The sequence below is a fragment of the Salvelinus fontinalis genome, chromosome 11 (assembly GCF_029448725.1).
Source record: "Salvelinus fontinalis isolate EN_2023a chromosome 11, ASM2944872v1, whole genome shotgun sequence".
In the NCBI taxonomy this organism is placed as follows: domain Eukaryota; kingdom Metazoa; phylum Chordata; class Actinopteri; order Salmoniformes; family Salmonidae; genus Salvelinus; species Salvelinus fontinalis.
In genome coordinates, this window is record NC_074675.1 from 3,101,857 (window position 1) to 3,114,851 (window position 12,995).

The 12,995-nt window shown below is 43.1% G+C and overlaps 1 protein-coding gene across 4 annotated transcripts in view; it reads left to right on the forward strand.

The window, feature by feature from the left end:
• The window catches only part of LOC129864883 (PHD finger protein 21A-like), a 458,909-nt gene that overhangs the window by 400,784 nt on the left and 45,130 nt on the right, over positions 1 to 12,995 (forward strand). For 3 of the 4 annotated variants that reach the window (XM_055937182.1, XM_055937183.1, XM_055937184.1), the window contains exons 10-12: positions 1,320 to 1,374; positions 9,249 to 9,271; positions 10,542 to 10,700. In XM_055937182.1, the coding sequence (XP_055793157.1) occupies positions 1,320 to 1,374; positions 9,249 to 9,271; positions 10,542 to 10,700 (237 nt within the window). Of the gene's footprint in view, positions 1 to 1,319; positions 1,375 to 9,248; positions 9,272 to 10,541; positions 10,701 to 12,995 lie in introns of those variants that run through there. The other variant, XM_055937185.1, reaches the window with a different exon arrangement.

Below are 12,995 nucleotides of genomic sequence, written 5' to 3' on the forward strand. Positions count from 1 at the left end.
TAGTCTCTGATGGGTTCAGTTTAGACAGGCCTTAGTCTCTGATGGCCTTAGTCTCTGATGGTCTTAGTCTCTGATGGGTTCAGTTTAGACAGGCCTTAGTCTCTGATGGCCTTAGTCTCTGATGGCCTTAGTCTCTGATGGCCTTAGTCTCTGATGGCCTTAGTCTCTGATGGCCTTAGTCTCTGATGGCCTTAGTCTCTGATGGCCTTAGTCTCTGATGGGTTCAGTTTAGACAGGCCTTAGTCTCTGATGGCCTTAGTCTCTGATGGCCTTAGTCTCTGATGGCCTTAGTCTCTGATGGCCTTAGTCTCTGATGGGTTCAGTTTAGACAGGCCTTAGTCTCTGATGGCCTTAGTCTCTGATGGCCTTAGTCTCTGATGGCCTTAGTCTCTGATGGCCTTAGTCTCTGATGGCCTTAGTCTCTGATGGCCTTAGTCTCTGATGGGTTCAGTTTAGACAGGCCTTAGTCTCTGATAGCCTTAGTCTCTGATGGGTTCAGTTTAGACAGGCCTTAGTCTCTGATGGCCTTAGTCTCTGATGGCCTTAGTCTCTGATGGCCTTAGTCTCTGATGGCCTCAGTCTCTGATGGGTTCAGGTTAGACAGGCCTTAGTCTCTGATGGGTTTAGTCTCTGATGGCCTTAGTCTCTGATGGCCTTAGTCTCTGATGGCCTTAGTCTCTGATGGCCTTAGTCTCTGATGGCCTTAGTCTCTGATGGCCTTAGTCTCTGATGGCCTTAGTCTCTGATGGCCTTAGTCTCTGATGGCCTTAGTCTCTGATGGCCTTAGTCTCTGATGGCCTTAGTCTCTGATGGCCTTAGTCTCTGATGGCCTTAGTCTCTGATGGCCTTAGTCTCTGATGGCCTTAGTCTCTGATGGCCTTAGTCTCTGATGGCCTTAGTCTCTGATGGCCTTAGTCTCTGATGGCCTTAGTCTCTGATGGTCTTAGTCTCTGATGGTCTTAGTCTCTGATGGCCTTAGTCTCTGATGGCCTTAGTCTCTGATGGCCTTAGTCTCTGATGGCCTTAGTCTCTGATGGGTTCAGTGATGTTTATCTGCACTTTGTTTCATGTCTGTTGGATCTGGTGCCTTGTCCTTTCCACATAACGTCCGACATGATGTTCAGTTACTCTGCCCAAAACGTGTGCTACAATCTTTCTACTAAAGGGCTTTCCGTGTAACGTGGAGGAATTCAGTGAATGGTGTTGAGAGTCGATTAGCAGAGCCTAAAAAAACATGTCTTCTCATAATTCCTGTTGTGTGTCAGAGGTGAAGGAAGTAAACATTTTCCCTGTCTCTCTCCTCACTTTCTACCTTTCAGCGTAAACGCCTTGCATTAAATTACCTGAACAACCCACTCTTCCTGTCAGTGAGAGGTAAAATACATTTATACTTCCCCATCAACACAACTAGACAGGACTGGTAAAATACATTTATACTTCCCCATCAACACAACTAGACAGGACTGGTAAAACACATTTATACTGACCCCATCAACACAACTAGACAGGACTGATAAAACACATTCCCCATCAACACAACTAGACAGGACTGGTAAAACACATTTATACTGACCCCATCAACACAACTAGACAGGACTGGTAAAATACATTTATACTGACCCCATCAACACAACTAGACAGGACTGGTAAAATACATTTATACTGACCCCATCAACACAACTAGACAGGACTGGTAAAATACATTTATACTTCCCCATCAACACAACTAGACAGGACTGGTAAAATACATTTATACTTCCCCATCAACACAACTAGACAGGACTGGTAAAACACATTTATACTTCCCCATCAACACAACTAGACAGGACTGGTAAAATACATTTATACTTCCCCATCAACACAACTAGACAGGACTGGTAAAACACATTTATACTGACCCATCAACACAACTAGACAGGACTGGTAAAATACATTCCCCATCAACACAACTAGACAGGACTGGTAAAATACATTTATACTTCCCCATCAACACAACTAGACAGGACTGGTAAAATACATTTATACTTCCCCATCAACACAACTAGACAGGACTGGTAAAATACATTTATACTTCCCCATCAACACAACTAGACAGGACTGATAAAACACATCCCCATCAACACAACTAGACAGGACTGGTAAAACACATCCCCATCAACACAACTAGACAGGACTGATAAAACACATCCCCATCAACACAACTAGACAGGAGTGGTAAAATACATTTATACTGACTCATCAACACAACTAGACAGGACTGGTAAAATACATTTATACTTCCCCATCAACACAACTAGACAGGACTGGTAAAACACATTTATACTTCCCCATCAACACAACTAGACAGGACTGGTAAAATACATTTATACTGACCCCATCAACACAACTAGACAGGACTGGTAAAATACATTTATACTTCCCCATCAACACAACTAGACAGGACTGGTAAAATACATTTATACTTCCCCATCAACACAACTAGACAGGACTGGTAAAATACATTTATACTGACCCCATCAACACAACTAGACAGGACTGGTAAAATACATTTATACTTCCCCATCAACACAACTAGACAGGACTGGTAAAATACATTTATACTGACCTCATCAACACAACTAGACAGGACTGGTAAAATACATTTATACTTCCCCATCAACACAACTAGACAGGACTGGTAAAACACATTTATACTGACCTCATCAACACAACTAGACAGGACTGGTAAAATACATTTATACTTCCCCATCAACACAACTAGACAGGACTGGTAAAATACATTTATACTTCCCCATCAACACAACTAGACAGGACTGGTAAAACACATTTATACTGACCCCATCAACACAACTAGACAGGACTGGTAAAACACATTTATACTGACCCCATCAACACAACTAGACAGGACTGGTAAAATACATTCCCCATCAACACAACTAGACAGGACTGGTAAAATACATTTATACTTCCCCATCAACACAACTAGACAGGACTGGTAAAACACATTTATACTTCCCCATCAACACAACTAGACAGGACTGGTAAAATACATTTATACTTCCCCATCAACACAACTAGACAGGACTGGTAAAACACATTTATACTTCCCCATCAACACAACTAGACAGGACTGGTAAAACACATTTATACTGACCCCATCAACACAACTAGACAGGACTGGTAAAATACATTTATACTTCCCCATCAACACAACTAGACAGGACTGGTAAAATACATTTATACTGACCCCATCAACACAACTAGACAGGACTGGTAAAATACATTTATACTGACCCATCAACACAACTAGACAGGACTGGTAAAACACATGTATACTGACTCATCAACACAACTAGACAGGACTGGTAAAACACATTTATACTTCCCCATCAACACAACTAGACAGGACTGATAAAACACATCCCCATCAACACAACTAGACAGGACTGGTAAAACACATTTATACTTCCCCATCAACACAACTAGACAGGACTGGTAAAATACATTTATACTTCCCCATCAACACAACTAGACAGGACTGGTAAAATACATTTATACTGACCCCATCAACACAACTAGACAGGACTGGTAAAATACATTTATACTTCCCCATCAACACAACTAGACAGGACTGGTAAAATACATTTATACTTCCCCATCAACACAACTAGACAGGACTGGTAAAACACATCCCCATCAACACAACTAGACAGGACTGGTAAAATACATTTATACTGACCCCATCAACACAACTAGACAGGACTGGTAAAATACATTTATACTTCCCCATCAACACAACTAGACAGGACTGGTAAAATACATTTATACTTCCCCATCAACACAACTAGACAGGACTGGTAAAATACATTTATACTTCCCCATCAACACAACTAGACAGGACTGGTAAAACACATTTATACTTCCCCATCAACACAACTAGACAGGACTGGTAAAACACATTTATACTTCCCCATCAACACAACTAGACAGGACTGGTAAAACACATTTCCCATCAACACAACTAGACAGGACTGGTAAAATACATTTATACATCCCCATCAACACAACTAGACAGGACTGGTAAAACACATTTCCCATCAACACAACTAGACAGGACTGGTAAAACACATGTATTACTGACCCATCAACACAATTAGACAGGACTGGTAAAACACATGTATACTGACCCCATCAACACAACTAGACAGGACTGGTAAAATACATTTATACTGACCCCATCAACACAACTAGACAGGACTGGTAAAATACATTTATACTTCCCCATCAACACAACTAGACAGGACTGGTAAAATACATTTATACTGACCCCATCAACACAACTAGACAGGACTGGTAAAATACATTTATACTTCCCCATCAACACAACTAGACAGGACTGGTAAAACACATTTCCCATCAACACAACTAGACAGGACTGGTAAAATACATGTATACTTCCCCATCAACACAACTAGACAGGACTGGTAAAATACATTTCCCATCAACACAACTAGACAGGACTGGTAAAATACATTTATACTGACCCATCAACACAACTAGACAGGACTGGTAAAATACATTTATACTTCCCCATCAACACAACTAGACAGGACTGGTAAAACACATTTCCCATCAACACAACTAGACAGGACTGGTAAAACACATTTATACTGACTCATCAACACAACTAGACAGGACTGGTAAAACACATTTATACTGACCCATCAACACAACTAGACAGGACTGGTAAAACACATTTATACTTCCCCATCAACACAACTAAACAGGACTGGTAAAACACATTTATACTGACCCCATCAACACAACTAGACAGGACTGGTAAAACACATCCCCATCAACACAACTAGACAGGACTGGTAAAACACATTTATACTGACTCATCAACACAACTAGACAGGACTGGTAAAACACATTTATACTGACCCATCAACACAACTAGACAGGACTGGTAAAACACATTTATACTTCCCCATCAACACAACTAGACAGGACTGGTAAAACACATTTCCCATCAACACAACTAGACAGGACTGGTAAAACACATCCCCATCGACACAACTAGACAGGACTGGTAAAACACATTTATACTGACCCATCAACACAACTAGACAGGACTGGTAAAACACATGTATACTGACCCATCAACACAACTAGACAGGACTGGTAAAACACATTTCCCATCAACACAACTAGACAGGACTGGTAAAACACATCCCCATCGACACAACTAGACAGGACTGGTAAAACACATTTATACTGACCCATCAACACAACTAGACAGGACTGGTAAAACACATTTATACTGACCCCATCAACACAACTAGACAGGACTGGTAAAACACATTTATACTGACCCATCAACACAACTAGACAGGACTGGTAAAACACATGTATACTGACCCATCAACACATCTAGACAGGACTGGTAAAACACATGTATACTGACCCATCAACACAACTAGACAGGACTGGTAAAACACATTTATACTAACCCCATTAACACATCTAGACAGGACTGGTAAAACACATTTATACTGACCCATCAACACAACTAGACAGGACTGGTAAAACACATGTATACTTCCCCATCAACACATCTAGACAGGACTGGTAAAACACATGTATACTGACCCATCAACACAACTAGACAGGACGGGTAAAACACATGTATACTGACCCATCAACACAACTAGACAGGACTGGTAAAACACATGTATACTTCCCCATCAACACAACTAGACAGGACTGGTAAAACACATGTATACTGACCCATCAACACAACTAGACAGGACTGGTAAAACACATGTATACTGACCCATCAACACAACTAGACAGGACTGGTAAAACACATTTATACTAACCCCATCAACACATCTAGACAGGACTGGTAAAACACATGTATACTGACCCATCAACACAACTAGACAGGACTGGTAAAACACATTTATACTGACCCATCAACACAACTAGACAGGACTGGTAAAACACATGTATACTGACCCATCAACACAACTAGACAGGACTGGTAAAACACATGTATACTGACCCATCAACACAACTAGACAGGACTGGTAAAACACATGTATACTGACCCATCAACACAACTAGACAGGACTGGTAAAACACATGTATACTGACTCATCAACACAACTAGACAGGACTGGTAAAACACATTTATACTGACCCCATCAACACAACTAGACAGGACTGGTAAAACACATTTCCCATCAACACAACTAGACAGGACTGGTAAAACACATTTATACTGACCCATCAACACAACTAGACAGGACTGGTAAAACACATTTATACTGACCCATCAACACAACTAGACAGGACTGGTAAAACACATTTATACTGACCCCATCAACACAACTAGACAGGACTGGTAAAACACATGTATACTGACCCATCAACACAATTAGACAGGACTGGTAAAACACATTTATACTGACCCATCAACACAATTAGACAGGACTGGTAAAACACATTTATACTGACCCATCAATAAATTGCACATCTATACACATTATAGCTGGACTTTGTGGTTGACAAGAAAGAGATCCAGGCCACAGAGCATGGACTGTAATTACACTGTATCCTACTAGACTAGAGCATGGACTGTAATTACACTGTATCCTACTAGACTAGAGCATGGACTGTAATTACACTGTATCCTACTAGACTAGAGCATGGACTGTAATTACACTGTATCCTACTAGACTAGAGCATGGACTGTAATTACACTGTATCCTACTAGACTAGAGCATGGACTGTAATTACACTGTATCCTAGAGCATGGACTGTAATTACACTGTATCCTAGTAGACTAGAGCATGGACTGTAATTACACTGTATCCTACTAGACTAGAGCATGGACTGTAATTACACTGCATCCTACTAGACTAGAGCATGGACTGTAATTACACTGTATCCTACTAGACTAGAGCATGGACTGTAATTACACTGTATCCTAATAGACTAGAGCATGGACTGTAATTACACTGTATCCTACTAGACTAGAGCATGGACTGTAATTACACTGTATCCTACTAGACTAGAGCATGGACTGTAATTACACTGCATCCTACTAGACTAGAGCATGGACTGTAATTACACTGTATCCTACTAGACTAGAGCATGGACTGTAATTACACTGTATCCTAGTAGACTAGAGCATGGACTGTAATTATACTGTATCCTACTAGACTAGAGCATGGACTGTAATTACACTGTATCCTAGTAGACTAGAGCATGGACTGTAATTACACTGTATCCTACTAGACTAGAGCATATGGACTGTAATTACACTGTATCCTACTAGACTAGAGCATGGACTGTAATTACACTGTATCCTACTAGACTAGAGCATGGACTGTAATTACACTGTATCCTACTAGACTAGAGCATGGACTGTAATTACACTGTATCCTACTAGACTAGAGCATGGACTGTAATTACACTGTATCCTAGAGCATGGACTGTAATTACACTGTATCCTAGTAGACTAGAGCATGGACTGTAATTACACTGCATCCTACTAGACTAGAGCATGGACTGTAATTACACTGTATCCTACTAGACTAGAGCACGGACTGTAATTACACTGTATCCTAGTAGACTAGAGCATGGACTGTAATTACACTGTATTCTACTAGACTAGAGCACGGACTGTAATTACACTGTATCCTAGTAGACTAGAGCATGGACTGTAATTACACTGTATCCTACTAGACTAGAGCATGGACTGTAATTACACTGTATCCTACTAGACTAGAGCATGTCTGTGTTGATCTGAGCTGTGTTCCCCAGTACAGAGATGTTGCTTAATGTTTCCCGGTATAAAACACTGCTGCTGAACCCCTCCCCTCTCTGGCCCAAACTGCTGCACCCCTCCCCTCTCTGGCCCAAACTGCTGCACCCCTCCCCTCTCTGGCCCAAACTGCTGCACCCCTCCCCTCTCTGGCCCAAACTGCTGCACCCCTCCCCTCTCTGGCCCAAACTGCTGCACCCCTCCCCTCTCTGGCCCAAACTGCTGCACCCCTCCCCTCTCTGGCCCAAACTGCTGCACCCCTCCCCTCTCTGGCCCAAACTGCTGCACCCCTCCCCTCTCTGGCCCAAACTGCTGCACCCCTCCCCTCTCTGGCCCAAACTGCTGCACCCCTCCCCTCTCTGGCCCAAACTGCTGCACCCCTCTCCTCTCTGGCCCAAACTGCTGCACCCCTCCCCTCTCTGGCCCAAACTGCTGCCCCCCTCCCCTCTCTGGCCCAAATTGCTGCACCCCTCCCCTCTTTGGCCCAACTGCTGCACCCCTCCCCTCTCTGGCCCAAACTGCTGCACCCCTCCCCTCTCTGGCCCAACTGCTGCACCCCTCCCCTCTCTGGCCCAAACTGCTGCTAACCCCTCCCCTCTCTGGCCCAAACTGCTGCACCCCTCCCCCTCTCTGGCCCAAACTGCTGCTAACCCCTCCCCTCTCTGGCCCAAACTGCTGCACCCCTCCCCCTCTCTGGCCCAAACTGCTGCACCCCTCCCCCTCTCTGGCCCAAACTGCTGCACCCCTCCCCTCTCTGGCCCAAACTGCTGCACCCTTCGCCTCTCTGGCCCAAACTGCTGCACCCCTCCCCTCTCTGGCCCAAACTGCTGCACCCCTCCCCTCTCTGGCCCAAACTGCTGCTAACCCACCCCTCTTTGGCCCAACTGCTGCACCCCTCCCCTCTCTGGCCCAAACTGCTGCACCCCTCCCCTCTCTGGCTTAAACTGCTGCACCCCTCCCCTCTCTGGCCCAAACTGCTGCACCCCTCCCCTCTCTGGCTTAAACTGCTGCACCCCTCCCCTCTCTGGCCCAAACTGCTGCACCCCTCCCCTCTCTGGCCCAAACTGCTGCACCCCTCCCCTCTCTGGCCCAAACTGCTGCACCCCTCCCCTCTCTGGCCCAAACTGCTGCTAACCCACCCCTCTCTGGCCCAAACTGCTGCACCCCTCCCCTCTCTGGCTTAAACTGCTGCACCCCTCCCCTCTCTGGCCCAAACTGCTGCACCCCTCCCCTCTCTGGCCCAAACTGCTGCTAACCCCTCCCCTCTCTGGCCCAAACTGCTGCACCCCTCCCCCTCTCTGGCCCAAACTGCTGCACCCCTCCCCCTCTCTGGCCCAAACTGCTGCTAACCCCCATGTCTTCACCTGTTGTCAGCTACTAACCTGTTATCTGCTTCCTGTGTTACGCACGCTAGCCACTGGGGACTACAGATGGAAGGTACGTACCGTAGCAAGAGATGAGGGACGATGTAATCAGAGAGATGAGGGACGATGTAATCAGAGAGATGAGGGACGATGTAATCAGAGAGATGAGGGACGATGTCATCAGAGAGATGAGGGACGATGTAATCAGAGAGATGAGGCACGATGTAATCAGAGAGATGAGGGACGATGTAATCAGAGAGATGAGGGACGATGTCATCAGAGAGATGAGGCACGATGTAATCAGAGAGATGAGGCACGATGTCATCAGAGAGATGAGGGACGATGTCATCAGAGAGATGAGGGACGATGTCATCAGAGAGATGAGGGACGATGTCATCAGAGAGATGAGGGACGATGTAATCAGAGAGATGAGGGACGATGTAATCAGAGAGATGAGGGACGATGTAATCAGAGAGATGAGGGACGATGTCATCAGAGAGATGAGGGACGATGTAATCAGAGAGATGAGGCACGATGTAATCAGAGAGATGAGGGACGATGTAATCAGAGAGATGAGGGACGATGTCATCAGAGAGATGAGGCACGATGTAATCAGAGAGATGAGGCACGATGTCATCAGAGAGATGAGGGACGATGTCATCAGAGAGATGAGGGACGATGTCATCAGAGAGATGAGGGACGATGTCATCAGAGAGATGAGGGACGATGTCATCAGAGAGATGAGGGACGATGTCATCAGAGAGATGAGGGACGATGTAATCAGAGAGATGAGGGACGATGTCATCAGAGAGATGAGGGACGATGTCATCAGAGAGATGAGGGACGATGTAATCAGAGAGATGAGGGACGATGTAATCAGAGAGATGAGGGACGATGTGAGGAACAGTTTTTAGACGATGTAATCAGAGAGATGAGGGTCGATGTGAGGAACAGTTTTTAGACGATGTGATCAGAGAGATGAGGGACGATGTGATCAGATAGATGAGGGACGATGTAATCAGAGAGATGAGGGATGATGTGATCAGAGAGATGAGGGACGATGTGAGGAACAGTTTTTGGACCATGTAATCAGAGAGATGAGGGACGCTGTGAGGAACAGTTTTTGGACGATGTGATCAGAGCGATATTCAGTGTGTCACTGAATCAATCAATCAATCGTTCAATACTTTACAGTGGATCTACAGTCAAAAGCCCCCTTCCCTAAAAAAGTGGATGTTATTTAGACTTGACCTCACTGTGGTATTTGAACGGCAGGCTGGAAGAGAAGCACTAACAGCCCGTACGTCCCGAGGTACTGAACCGTCTGTGTGTCTGTCCGACAGGAAGAGCTGGAGCACGACGACCACTGCTCTGTGTGTAAGGAGGACGGAGAGCTGCAGCTCTGCCACAACTGTCCCAGAGCCTACCACCCTGACTGCCTGCACCCTCCTCTCAGAACACCGCCCCGGGGGGTCTGGGTCTGCACCAAGTGTCAGAAGAAGGTGGGACGATAGAGGGGGGAAATACATCTGGTTGTGGTAGAATGGATACTTTGTAATGCTACAGGGACATCTGACTATAACAACACTACTGAATGACATCTGACTATAACAACACTACTGAATGACATCTACAGACTATAACAACACTACTGAATGACATCTGACTATAACAACACTACTGAATGACATCTGACTATAACAACACTACTGAATGACATCTGACTATAACAACACTACTGAATGACATCTACTGACTATAACAACACTACTGAATGACATCTACTGACTATAACAACACTACTGAATGACATCTACTGACTATAACAACACTACTGAATGACATCTGACTATAACAACACTACTGAATGACATCTGACTATAACAACACTACTGAATGACATCTGACTATAACAACACTACTGAATGACATCTGACTATAACAACACTACTGAATGACATCTACTGACTATAACAACACTACTGAATGACATCTACTGACTATAACAACACTACTGAATGACATCTACTGACTATAACAACACTACTGAATGACATCTACTGACTATAACAACACTACTGAATGACATCTACTGACTATAACAACACTACTGAATGACATCTACTGACTATAACAACACTACTGAATGACATCTACTGACTATAACAACACTACTGAATGACATCTACTGACTATAACAACACTACTGAATGACATCTACTGACTATAACAACACTACTGAATGACATCTGACTATAACAACACTACTGAATGACATCTGACTATAACAACACTACTGAATGACATCTACTGACTATAACAACACTACTGAATGACATCTACTGACTATAACAACACTACTGAATGACATCTACTGACTATAACAACACTACTGAATGACATCTACTGACTATAACAACACTACTGAATGACATCTACTGACTATAACAACACTACTGAATGACATCTGACTATAACAACACCACTGAATGACATCTACTGACTATAACAACACCACTGAATGACATCTACTGACTATAACAACACTACTGAATGACATCTGACTATAACAACACTACTGAATGACATCTACTGACTATAAGAACACTACTGAATGACATCTGACCATAACAACACTACTGAATGACATCTGACCATAACAACACTACTGAATGACATCTACTGACTATAACAACACTACTGAATGACATCTACTGACTATAACAACACTACTGAATGACATCTGACTATAACAACACTACTGAATGACATCTGACTATAACAACACCACTGAATGACATCTGACTATAACAACACTACTGAATGACATCTACTGACTATAAGAACACTACTGAATGACATCTGACTATAACAACACTACTGAATGACATCTACTGACTATAACAACACTACTGAATGACATCTGACTATAAAAACACTACTGAATGACATCTGACTATAACAACACTACTGAATGACATCTACTGACTATAACAACACTACTGAATGACATCTACTGACTATAACAACACTACTGAATGACATCTACTGACTATAACACCACTACTGAATGACATCTACTGACTATAACAACACTACTGAATGACATCTGACTATAACAACACTACTGAATGACATCTGACTATAACAACACTACTGAATGACATCTACTGACTATAACAACACTACTGAATGACATCTACTGACTATAACAACACTACTGAATGACATCTACTGACTATAACAACACTACTGAATGACTACTGACTATAACAACACTACTGAATGACATCTACTGACTATAACAACACTACTGAATGACATCTACTGACTATAACAACACTACTGAATGACATCTGACTATAACAACACTACTGAATGACATCTGACTATAACAACACTACTGAATGACATCTACTGACTATAACAACACTACTGAATGACATCTACTGACTATAACAACACTACTGAATGACATCTACTGACTATAACAACACTACTGAATGACATCTGACTATAACAACACTACTGAATGACATCTGACTATAACAACACTACTGAATGACATCTGACTATAACAATACTACTGAATGATATCTGACTATAACAACACTACTGAATGACATCTGACTATAACAACACTACTGAATGACATCTACTGACTATAACAATACTACTGAATGACATCTGCTGACTATAACAACACTACTGAATGACATACTGACTATAACAACACTACTGAATGACATCTACTGACTATAACAACACTACTGAATGACATCTGACTACAACAACAC